General features: G+C 27.2%; 1 protein-coding gene across 1 annotated transcript in view; it reads left to right on the top strand.

Annotated features, from left to right (window-relative positions):
- LOC108692184 (anosmin-1) overlaps positions 1-12,650 on the top strand; it is a 47,665-nt gene extending 35,015 nt beyond the window's left edge. The window contains exons 6-10 of the mRNA XM_018200349.1: positions 680-876; positions 8,259-8,403; positions 8,523-8,737; positions 10,043-10,256; positions 12,568-12,650. Coding sequence (XP_018055838.1) covers positions 680-876; positions 8,259-8,403; positions 8,523-8,737; positions 10,043-10,256; positions 12,568-12,650 — 854 coding nt within the window. The remainder of the gene's footprint in view (positions 1-679; positions 877-8,258; positions 8,404-8,522; positions 8,738-10,042; positions 10,257-12,567) is intronic.
- Positions 12,651-13,695: the final 1,045 nt, after the last annotated feature.

The following is a 13,695-nucleotide window of genomic DNA, read 5'->3' as shown; positions in this document are numbered from 1 at the left end:
GTTTATTCCTCGATATGCATTAAATAATAAATTCAATTTGAGAATTAAATTTAATATATTTCCTAAGATAAATTGTTTAATTCTATTATTTTAATTAAATTAACACACGATGTATTGATCAGTGGCGATATTAAAAATAAATTTTAATTGTATAATTTGATGTTATGAATTTAACAATATACGCATATTTTGAAAAGTATAGAAATATATCTATACGATTAATTTAAAGATGGAAGGAAGATATTTTATATTGATAGTTAAAATAGATACATTTTTATTAAATGCGAAACAGTAAAAGATAGGATAATTTTTCTCATGTTTTATTAATTTAAAATATTTACGAATTAAAATATTAAATATTAAATATAAAAATATAAAAATTAAATATAAATATTATATATATATTGTACAATTTCATAAAAAAATATTTTACATATTATTAAAAAATTGATCAAAATGTCGCGTGTTAATTCAAAAAAATTTCTACATATCATATATACATAGAAAAAATATAAAAATATATTTATCATCGAATTGCAACAATCGTTTACTACAGTGAAAATTATTTTCTTCATTATATTCACTGCAGAGAAAACGTACGCGAAACGTGTAGTTTTGTTATATAATTAGCATTGCACTGTGAAGAAGCAATGATCTTATGGCGCCTCCTCGATTGCAGAACCACGGAATCCGAAAGAACCTCAGAATTTGACTTTGTCTAACGCTCGGCTCATTGGTGAAAAACTGCGTATTAATTTACGATGGATTAAACCGGCGTCGGACGTGCCGATATCGTTTTACAAAGTATTTTGGAGCAGATTTATCCATGGACCAACAAATGATTCTATTCTCGTCTATCATAAGACAATTCTTAAAGTAAGTTTTCTTCATTATGGTTGGCAGATTTCTTAAAATTTAATTTTTATTCGCATAAGATATAAAAAAAATTAATTTCATCTTAAATAGTAACGTAATTTTAAAAGAGGTATCATCTCGATATGTGCTTAGAATTAGAAAAAAATAAAATTGAGATATATCTATATATAAATCGAGATTCACTTTAAATCGATCAATTTTTTTATATTTACATATTACATATTAATATTAAATTTAAATGCTTTAAATTCAGAAGCTAAGTTTTGCGGTATTTTTTAGCTCAAAATTGTATACACAATATTTTCGTTAAAAATTGTCAAAATTTAAATTTAAAAAAAGGAATTTAAAGCTTGAAATTTTTACTTTCAAATGGTTACTATATTTTTTAAATTTATATGAGTTTTGTAATTTTTATATATAGAAAATAATAAACGAGCTGAAAAAAATAAACAATTTTCTTTGCACTCTGTAGCGTGCCCAAAAAATTTGAGCAAATTTCGACTATCGTAAAGCTTGAGGCTTTCCCTTCAAAATCATGTTTTAAAAATGTTCTTATGATTTTTTGTTCCTAAGTTACTCGCGGATTAAGTAAAAAGGAGTATTCTGACTCTGATTGCTCATAACTTCATTAAATATCATCATAATAGAAAAAACAAATTTTTAAACTGAAACATTGGTCAAGTGATATAATTGCCAATAAAAAAAAATAGAATATATATAAATTTGAGTTAAAAATATTACGTTATTTTTCTTTTAATCACTGCGCAATGATTGTATTAGGTGTACAATTTTGCTTCCGCCGTTTTTTTCCGAAATTCGAGGCTTTATTGTAAAAAACTAGTTATACATTTATGATTCAAAGTATTGTTCATCGCTGGCCACTACTTTCTCCCATCTTTCGGTTAGCGTACGAATCCCGCGTCGAAAAAACTGGTCATCTTTTGAGGCTATCCACGAATCGATCCAATTTTTTACTTCTTCATAAGACCGGAAGTGCTGGTCAGCCAGGCCGTGTGCCATTGATCGAAATAAGTGATAGTCAGAGGGAGCAATGTCTGGAGAATACGGCGAGTGGGGTACGACTTCCCATTTCAACGTTTCCAAGTATGTCTTGACCACTTTCATAACATGGGGTCGAGCATTGTCATGCTGCAAAATCACTTTATCGTGTCTCTCGTTGTATTGCGGCTGTTTGTCTTTCAATGCTCGGCTCAAACGCATCAATTGCGTTCGATACCGATCGCCTGTGATTGTTTCAGTCGGTTTTAACAGTTCATAATACTACACCGAGCTGGTCTCACCAAATACAGAGCATGACCTTGGACGTCAAAATCACCGTTCTTGAAGCATTGAAACTACTCACGACACGTTCTTTCACTAATAGTGGCCTCACCACAAGTATTTGAGAGCATTCAATGAGTCTCAGCCGCAGATTTCTTCATATTGAAGCAAAAAATTAAAACCTCCCACAAATGACGAGAATTTGGCTCGTAAACTGACATTTTCAATCGAGAATAACTTTATGATGCAGACACAAATCGACTAATATTTCTATGGGGTTATGTTGACAGATGCCCAAGTTTATTGTATGACGTCTATGATCTATTTATTTCGACCACCACTTACCGCTAAAGCCATCTATAAGAAAACGGCGGAAGCAAAGTTGTACACCTAATATATAAGGATAGTAATATCACGTTTTTAATTCAAATTTGTATATACTTCATACAATAACATTTTATACAATAACATAATATTATAGGATCGTATACGTGATAATACAAACTATAGAAATCAAAGCCTTAAGAAACGCGCGTCGAAATGATTTTTCAGTTTTGAAACGTTAACTCTACTAAACTATCGCAGTAATATCAATATCAAACTACCGAGTTAAATTGACTAGCAATTTAACAAATTTTTGATACTTATTCGCATCTTCGAAACAATCTTAATAATGTTGAATGACATATTAAAATTTATAAATAATTAATTCTTATTGCGAAAAGAGTATTACCTCGGCTGGGAGTTGAATCCGGATCTCTTGTATTCCTAAGCCTTTAAATTATCGAAGAGTCTTTAAATTACTTAATAATATTCTTCGCAATAATTGGCATATGAAGGAACAACATCTCTTTAGGTGACGTAAATAAAGATGCGAATAAGCATCGAAAAATCATTTTGGCACGAATTTTTAAGAACTACATACATACATAGTATATAAATTCACACAAGAATTATACAAGTATTTAAACTCCAGTTAGACCGTTTAAAGCTTTGATTTCTATAATTTATATATTTTATATTTAAAAAATTATCCCATGATACCATTCGATAGAGCAAAGTTTTAGCTTTAAGAATCTGTTTTATTAATTATATACGATGATTTTTGACAAAGTTACTATAAGCAATCAAAATCAGAATGCTCTTTTATTTAATCCGCATATAACTTGATAACAAAAAGTTGTAGGAACATTTTTTTAAAAACTTTTAAGAAAAACTTCAAGCTTTCATGTCAGATGTCAAAAATTTTGCAACGAATATATTCTGTATTATTGTGCTTAGATAATTAAAAATTATTTAAATATATATAAGATAAATTACACAAAAATGTATTTTAGATAAGATGAAGATGATTAACTTTACTAATCTAGATAAGATAAGATCTAGATAAGAATCTAGAAAAGATGAAATTTGAAAAATTTTTATCTTGACAATTTTTAAGATAATTTTGTTATTAAGTCACTATTAAAATGATTTAGAATATAAAGAATGTATTAATATTTTCATTAATCTTTATTTTTTAAGAATAAAAGTTTTTTTGAACATTTCATCTGAAACGGTTTCTACGCGGAATTAATATTTGTTGTCCACAACTAAAAAAGCACTCTACTGGCGCTGATGATGGCAATGATATGTTATATTAAAAAAAAATTTATTTGACATGTGGATACAAATTAAGAATATCTAATTCCTTAAATTTATCTTCTAAGTATGAAAATATTTAAATGTTGCTTTGAATTATAACTGATACTATACTAATCCCAGTTTTAGTAAAACTGCATATTATCGACGATCACACCGATTTCAATGATCTTGACATATGTTGTCAAGGTCATGAATCACCTCCAATGATTTTAACTGTCGCTCGTTATTCGTTAAAAAGTTATTAATAACAAAAGTTTAAAAAATAATTTTTTTTTCTGCTATATAAAACAAAAATGTTCTGCTTCAAAATATAGAGGAGAAATGATATTATTGCCAGTGTATATATGTGGCCTCCCTTAATATATCCGCTATTACATAACAAATTCTAATGATTACTTATGGAATCATTTGTTCAGTAGTTCGCCGTTATACTATAACGCTAATATACATACGCTAATATATTCAATAGCCAATACTTATTATAATTTTTACTTTCAAGTATTTCAAAATACATTTCTGAAATACATTTTAAAAATTTCTGAAATACATTTAATTACATTTATTTCCTCATTTTTTTTAAACTTGAGCGTATTATTAAATATATATATTTTTGAGTGTATTGTTGCTATTTAACATTTTATTTGACTGTATATATTTTGAGTTATGCAGATTTAAATAATAGCATGACATTTTGTTAATGTAACCCTTTATTCATTACTTATGATCTTTTTTTTGAGGTTTTCAAAGTAATTATTTGATAATCGATTGCAGTTCTATTGTTTATCTATAGTTTATATTACATGTACTATTTTTAGTATTGAAATTTTTAGTGAGCATCTTATATTGAAATTATGTGAATGTTTTACTTTTTTGTTAATTTTGTGGTCAAATATTGTTTTCTAAACAAAACTAATTTTGTAAAATAATTTTTATGGCCACATTATCACCCTTGTTTTTCTTCGTTATGCAATGTTGCCACATTTTTATTAATAGTGTCCTAAATAATGAATATTTCATAACTTCGAGTCCAGAATCGATTTAACAACATTTTAACGAATGTAATTATCAAGTTTTAAACTTAAATATTGATTATTAATCAGATTATTGTGCAAAATGTACTGTATATATGTAACTGGCCATAATACCACTTTCTCCTCCATGACTTTCCATGCAAAGCTACTCTCGCCCCATCTTCCCTTTATCGAGGGGCGCACGATTTTCCGTAGTCGTTATTCATTCAAAAGTTATTAACAAAAAATAGTTTAAGAAATAACGTTGCGTTATTGCTTACAAAAGAATAGTGTCTGTTTGGAGAAATTAGATAAGAGATGGATTAAATCGGGATAAGAGTACAGAGGGAAGGATGGAACTCCTATCCCATGCATGTTCTTTTTACACTATTTTGAACAAATAAAATATACAATATAATATATTATAGGACCGATATTATGTGATAATATTGTACAAACTATAATAATCAAAGCCTTAAACAGTCTAGCTGAATCTTAAATGCTTCTAAGTCTGTGTGAATTTATATATACACAGTCCTTTTTGAAACACGCGCCAAAATGATTTTTCGGTCTTGAAATACGCTAATTCTATTAAATTACTACATTAATATCACGAATTAAAATTGACTAGCAATTTTAACAATTTTTTGATGCTTTTTCGCATTTTCGAAATGATATTAATTATACTGAGTGACGTATTAAAATCTGTAAATACTTAATTCTTATTGCGAAAAATATTACCTCGGGAATCGAGTTCCTCTTGCATTCCATACGAGTGTTCTAAAGTCTTTAGACTACTGAGGCCTTAATATTCTTTGAATATTCTCAAGACTTTGATTGCTATAGTTTGTGTTAAATAAAATATATTGTGTTAAATAAAAATATGCAATAAATAATTATGATAAATAATTATTATTTATTTCAATAATATTTTCAGATACTGAATATATATTACTCATCATATTAAATAAAAAAAAGCATCCATTCGTTCAAAATAATTATAAAGTCGTCCAAATAAAAATTCAGCTATGTAACTTGCAAAATGTTCTTTCCGTGTTCCATATCGTGAAATATTTGATAAGGAGGAAGTGGAATGAGAGTCGCTTCGCGTAACATATATTTTAAAGCATTTTTGTTTTATATAACAGAAAAAAAAACGTTTTTTCTGCAATATATATTACTATGCTATTTTTTAATTTTTGTTATTAATATCTTTTTAACGAGCGATGGAAACTGCGCCCCCTGGCAGGGGAGAGGTGAAAATCGCTTCGCGCGGAAAATTATAAAATATATTTTAAATACGACTAACGAGCGATGATTAAAATTCATTGAAGATGATTTAGGATCATGACTTCGATAACATATATCAAGGTATTGAAATCAGTGAGAACGTCGGTAATATATAGTTTTACCAGTTTTTTTATTTATATCACGAAAGACATCCTCATTACCTACTACTAGAAGTTATATAGATATTTATTACAATACTCTTCTACAATTTTAATTTGAAATTTTATAAAGTTAATTTGAAAAAATAACATTTCTTTTATCTTTAAGATAAGATAAAAATAATTTATATTTTTGATACTCTAAATAAAAATAAGATAAAGCCATTTCTCCATCTAGATAATTTTATTAGATAACGGAAAACACTATCTGCATATAATTTTGAGCTAATGAATACTGCAAAATTTTTCCTCTGATTTATAATAACACAGATCTACAAAAGAATTTTTTTTATTCAAAAATGATAATATGTAATTCTGAAAAGAATTTTTTTTATTCAAAAACGATAATATGTAATTCTGATTGTTTTTAACAAGCTAAAATCAAATTCGCAGCTAAACTTGTTTCATCACATTAGGTTTTTGAGATATTCAAATCTTAAAAGCTTTTTAGGCATATTTAAATTAGAATAATAAACTTCATATAATAAAAAATGGGTTACGAATTCGAATTTTCAGCATGAAAAAAATCTACGAAAATCACTTATAGTTATAAATGGGTTAACACAGTGAAATAAAAAAAAAATTAAGATGTATTATAAGTAGAGTTCATAAAAGGAGTCGAATAACGTAAAATTCGGGTACCCGCTCGCAGATCCGTTACCCGACTTTCGATTCCGCGAGTACTTGCTAATTCGGGTACTCGCGGAATCGTGGGCGATATGGGTACCTGTTTCGATGCGGATGCCCGCTATATGCTACAGATACTGCGTGTAATTTTATCAATTTAAAAAGCGTTTTAGGATTGTTTATACTAATTTTCGTTTTGTAGTTAAATAGTTTGAATTAAAAATGTACAGTTCATACAGTCCCTGCAAAGCAAATTAAATTTGGAAATGTGTTTAATATCCATATATCCATAATGTGAAAACGAAACAGTTTAGCCACAGAATATTTTAATTATAAACGAAATGAGAATCACTACAAACGATTATAAAATATACATACCTTTAAAATTACACGCAGATATTTATAGCATGTAGCGGACATAGCATGTAACATTGAAATGGGTACCCGTATCGCACATGGTTTCACGGGTACTCGCATCATATACAGTTCTGTGGGTACCCGCGAAAACGGAAAGAGATCGTAAGCACGGATAATGGATAACGGGCGGGCGGGTAATCGAATATTCGGATATTCCGAGCTCTAATTGCAAGTACGCTTTTAGCTAAAGTCCGTTACTATCACCATCCTCTTCAATTTCTCCACCAAGTCACATAGCACATAGTTAGTCTTAAAACTGGCAGTGTCTTGCCACAGGTATGATATACATTTAATGATACAAGATCGTCACTTCTCTTGTAAGAGAGAAAAACAGGCCAAATTCGCAAAAATATATATATATATTACAAAAAGTTTAAAAAAAAGATTAAAAATAAAACCCCAAAAATTGTAAAAAGTTAAAAAAAAGAGTAAACAAATAAAAAATTAAGAATAAAAAGAATATAGAGCTCATAACCGTCACATTTCTGTTCGTAACTTTAAATTCGAATAATGGCGGTAAAATATTTGTAATATATCTATTTTTTTTATATTGTTTTGACCCATTTATAATTATAGGTGAGTTTCATAGATTTTTTTCATACTGAAATCGAATATAGTCCATATTTCTCTATCATATCAGGTTTACGAGATAATCGAAAAATATTCAAAATAGGCCTTTTTGATATTTTAAAATTAGAATATCTCGAAAACTTCATGTGATGGAATAATTTGGGCTATGAATTTGATTTTAGCATGTTCGAAATGTTCAGGATCATATATTGCTGTTTCTGAATCAAAATTCATGTTGATCTATAATTAATTATGATTAATTAACCTATTATTAATCAATAACAATTTTTAGCTTAATTCGGAATACTCGAGATTTTACCGATAATTTTTTCATCCAAACTAGATGTTTTTAGCGTAATCGAGTTTTTTTGTACTTGCTTTTCAGGATAAGACCTGCTATGAATTGAAAAATTTAGAGCTCAAGTGCCAGTACTTCCTTCAGGTGCAAGCGGTAGCCATGTACGGCGGTCGGCGTCTTACTTCACGCAAAGCGTCCAAGGTCTTCAATAGCACCGATTATATGGCATATGGTAAGGTTCCAAATTGACTCGATCCTCGATAATGATAGCTCATCAGTCCTTCCCTCAGTCTCCCTTCTAAGTCCAGTGTAATCGGGATAACCAACGAAAGCAGTGACCTTTCATTGAAGCCGATGTCGAGAGACGTTCTCGCAGATGCGAGCGAACGCAGGCCGGTCTTCATGTGCGTCGCATGAATTGCCATTGTGGAGAAGTCAAGGCGCGTTTAGTTTGGCCAAAAAGCAGCGACGCTAGCAGGTATAATATCACTTGGCAAGAGGAATCCTGTTCACGTAAGAAAGGTTCGGAACATCGTCGGAAATCCACTTCTTGGAAAGTGGTTCAGGTATGCTGATTTCGAATTTCTTTATCGTTGTGTTTTCGCAAAGAACAATCATTGCTGTGATTAACAGATTCTTGTAAATTTAATAAAAAATATATAGAATACATCTCAATGTAAAATTACGTACCGAATTTAATTGTACAATTATAACAACAATAGTTACAATAGTAAAAAATGATGAGATAACTTATAAATAAATATAGTAACAATATAGTATATGACTTATAAACAAGTTGTTATTTAAAAGAAAATATTAAAAAATTTTTAATTTCTAATATTGTATTTGTTTTTTTATATATTGTAATTGTTAATAGAATTATAATTGCAGTTCTATAAAAAATAAGAATTCTATATATTTTTTTAAAAGAGCATTAATTAATTACTTTTGTTATCTTAATTATTGTTTCAATTATTTCATAGTTTCCTAGGATGAGTTTCGAGTTACGCATGAAGCATATGATGTATCGTTTTATCCTTTTTTATTATTTAATGAACAACAAGGACAATGATGTATCATGTGTTTTATAACTTGGAACGTATTCTTAGACTTTGAAACAATAACATATTTAAAAAACACATATATTCTTTAGAACGATTGCACATATGAATACATCAAATACGACAGAGAATGCCATCATTTCGATTCCAGGAATTTTTCTCGACTTTCTGAGGCGAGTGTCTTGAGATGAAAGTCGAGAAGTCCCAGGTTCGAAACCTGACTGAGGTAATATTTTTCGCAATAACTTTATAGTTTTTTAAATTTAATTTAAGGAGAATTTAGGGGGATTAATAGCGTTTTAGACTGATTGTGTTGAAAATCCAAAAATTATCAGAGTACAATCATATATGAAATCAATTTATTTAATAAAGAATTTATATTGTATTATTCGAAACATCTAACTTTGATCGAAATGATGGTGTTCTCTATTGTATATTTGATGTGTATTCATATTTTAAAAAATTTAGCAATGCTTATTATATTGTTCAATTTAGAATTGTGTAAAACAGGTTTTAATTTGAAATAATTTCACGTATTGAAATTGTTTTTAACAAAACAATTTCAATACGTGAAATTATTTCAAATAATTATATCAAAACACCTAATTCTAAATTAAATTTTTAATTTAAAATATTAAAAAATTTGAAATAATTAAGATGTTCTTTTTTCCAGATCTCGAATTTCATTATTTAAAAAAAGAAAATTTAAAAAATTTGATAATAATAATTTTAACATTCATAACAATGAAAATAAAAATGAGAAATAAGTCTCGATATTCTTAACCTCATCTATCATATGATTAATTTCAGGCATCTCACTATGATTTGCCACAGCTTCAAAACGACTGCATGTACAGTGTAAATGTACGAAATATATTGAAAAACGGTGAAAATATCGGTCATGGTACTAGTATAGAGTTCTTCGCAACGGGATGTCAAGATGACCAGAAGCGGCGGAAGTATTCGCGGAGAAAAACAATGCGATGCAAAACAAAATCGTCCAGATCTACAAAACAATTTTCCGGTTTATTTGTGATAAATAAAAAAAAATAAATAAACCTTGGATTTATTTGAATATGCAAAACAAACGAATTGTAAGCTGTAATTGTAATATTTATGGATTATTACGAATGTAATTATTATAATTATTAACAGAATTATTAATTATTATTAATATACTTTAATAATATACTTTAATAATATTAATGATACTTTCTTTATAGCTTATGAATATTGCTCTAGCATCTTATAATTCAATTGTGTTTTGTGTGGAATAGTTACATAAATTCGATAATGCGATATTGCAACAACTTTTTAATGTCAAAACATAATTTTTCAAAGAAAGCACAAAGCCTTCTAAAATTTCTTTATAATAAAAATCGTCAAAGACGTAATTTTAGATTTTTTTATATACATGAATGTTCCTACATTTAATGTTATGTTTATTACGAACGTTTAATATAAAAAAAAAATAATTTATTTATATGTCTCTTTGATGTTGAAAATATATAATTTTAATATGGCTCGTATTAAAGTTTTATGTTATCGCAAAAATAAAAGTGATCATAGAGCAGTGATTTTAATTTAAAAGTTTGGCATTGTATTTACGTTCTTCATTTCAAATACTTGCGCTTTCGAATTAGATAATTTTATTTTTTAAAAATAAACCATTGCAACAAATGTAATAAAGTACTGCAGCGAAAAGATTTTAAAAAAGTTAAGTCGTTTATATTACTGAAAATTTTATTAATCTTGAGCTTTGACTGATTTAATTCATATTTTGCTTCGAGAACTAAAGTATAGTTGGGTTCTGTTGCCGAACATAGAATTTATTTTGCAGACAAAAATGACCGGATTAACACAATAAAATTATGAAGTAATTTGCATTATTATAAATATGCATTATTATTATAAATATGCATTATTATTATAAATATATGAAATAGAAAAGAACTTAAGATTCCTGAGTAATCACTTCATATTGAATCGTGATGTAATAATAAATGAGAAATGATATATTGATTTTTCTTGCATGTCATTTGTAAATAAAGAAAAATTTAAATAAAAGAAAATAACAATAAAATAAGATTACTTTAAAATACTTGTAAAAATGGTATACTTGCAAAACTATTCTTATCTCTCCTGAATCTGTAATTAATCGAAAAAGATAAAGTGAAAATGCTATGCATGCGCATTAAGTAAAAGTTAGTAAACACATTTTACGTGCTTTTTACGATTATTTGTTGACTGTCAGGGAAGTTAAGGATAGTTTCGGCCTATTTTTACAAGCAATTTTATCATTTTATTTCAAAAATTTTGTTTCATCCAAATGCTCTTTATTTACAAATAGTATGCAAGAAAAATTAACGCTTATGACACATTTCTTGCTTATAATGTAATTCAATATGTTATGTAATTCAGTAGTAGATATAGAGGAGTCTTAAAGATTTAGGAACCTTAAAGACGAATGTATGTAGGTAGATACATTCGTCTTTAAGGTTAGAATAAAACTTTACTTATGTAAAAGCGTTGTTTATAAATGGTAAAGAATATTCGGAATATAGATTTATCAGAAGATAAATATAGTCAGTAAGATGTATTTCGCGAGATATGAATCGTAGACTTCTACCATACATCAAAAAAAGATAAATACATTTATTAATAAAAAACGTATTTATCTTTTTTTTAGATGATATTCAAAAAATTTTATAAATAATAATTTTATAAATGCATTCTATAAATAAGTTCTTTCTAAATTGATTACAATCTATATTTTTGCAGAGCAAAATGAAATAAAATATTTATTCTTTACCACTTAATTCACAAATAATAGATTATAAAGCAATTTATATTTTTATGTATCACAGAATAAATTTTTATAAAAAATAAAATTGTTTAATTTGACTTATTTCACATCAAATTTATTAAAAAAGAAATTCTACAATACAATTGTTTGAATTTCATAATACTGCATTAATATCAACATCTAATTTAGGATATGTGCATAAGTTAATAAATATCTTCTACGAAGGTTGTTTAAAAAGTTTTAAATTTTGAGCCTCAACAAGAAGATATTGCTCGTTAAAACCATTCTAATACTACAATCGTACATGTTTTGCAAGATAATTGTGAATATTATAACCATTATAGACGCTCAGTTGTTGTTTGACAGTTGTTGTTTTCATTTATACCGATAATCGATGACAATGTTTTTGTAAAAATGGAAAAAATTAAATCGATGATCGCTATAACACAAAAATTGCAGTACGAATTGATTAACTATCCATCAAATTTACCAAATCTCATTCCTAATGACTTTTTCCTGTTTCTTATAGGCTCAAAGTTAGGCTTAGAGGATACAGATTTTCATCAAACGAAAACACTGACATCGACTGGTATGGCTCTGAAATGGCTCTGAAACAACAATTGAACAAAATGAATATAATTTTCGCAGATAAACATGCGAAATGTTACGATTGTAGTACCAGAATCATTTTGTGAGTGATTTTGAATAATGCCATCTTTATGTTGAAGCTCAAAACGTCATTTTTCAAATGACTCTCGTATACATCTAATACTTCTACATAACAATTTATGACTGTATTTATTAGAACAAAAAGAATTAAAGTTATTTAGATAGTTATGTAAGATACTTTGCTTTGTACATACATTAATTTAATAAAAGATTTTAATTGATAATAATGTTCGCATGATAAATATATTTTAAACACATTACACGCCGTTATTGTAATCGGTTTTTTTATGTTGTTTGTATATAAAAAAATCCACTAATAATACTTATATCTTAATTAGTAATTATTATTTCTTTACACTTTCTTCTTTCTGAAATAAAAATTATGAATTTTGGCGACATAATGAATTGTTTGCAGAATTATTATATTTGCCTCGCAGAATTAAGTTTTGATAAAATGTTTACCAGTATATTTTTTATTAACTTTTAATAACTTTTAAACACAAAATAGCAATTAAGTATTCTTGATTTATAACTTGAAATATTATTAGAAATTTTCAATAATAATAGAAAAATGTTTAATCATAGTTCTTTGTAAGATCATAGTAAGTTCTTATTATATCACTAATTGTAAGTAAGTGATATAGTAAATATGCATCATTTTATCATCATAAATGATAGTAAGGAGATATTGAATTTTTCAAGTATCACAAGTTTATATTTAAGATTATTGCCTAATATCATTAACTTGAATAAATTTGCGTTTTGTTAACAACTCAAATTGATATCAGTTTCCGTAAAATGCTATATTTACCATTTTCGTATTCTAAATCAGATATGGAAACGGACATATGAAAAATGATTACTAACTAAGAATTTCTGTTTAATTTTAGAAATATTTACATTCCGTAAACGTTTTTATTAAAATAAAAAAAATTTTTTAAATAATATTCAGTATTGCAGTTCAATTCATTTTATTACAATATATTAT

The sequence above is a fragment of the Atta colombica genome, unplaced genomic scaffold, assembly GCF_001594045.1.
Source record: "Atta colombica isolate Treedump-2 unplaced genomic scaffold, Acol1.0 scaffold65, whole genome shotgun sequence".
NCBI lineage: Eukaryota > Metazoa > Arthropoda > Insecta > Hymenoptera > Formicidae > Atta > Atta colombica.
Note: the sequence above shows the minus strand (reverse complement) of the source record. Positions and strands in the feature narration are given on the sequence as shown.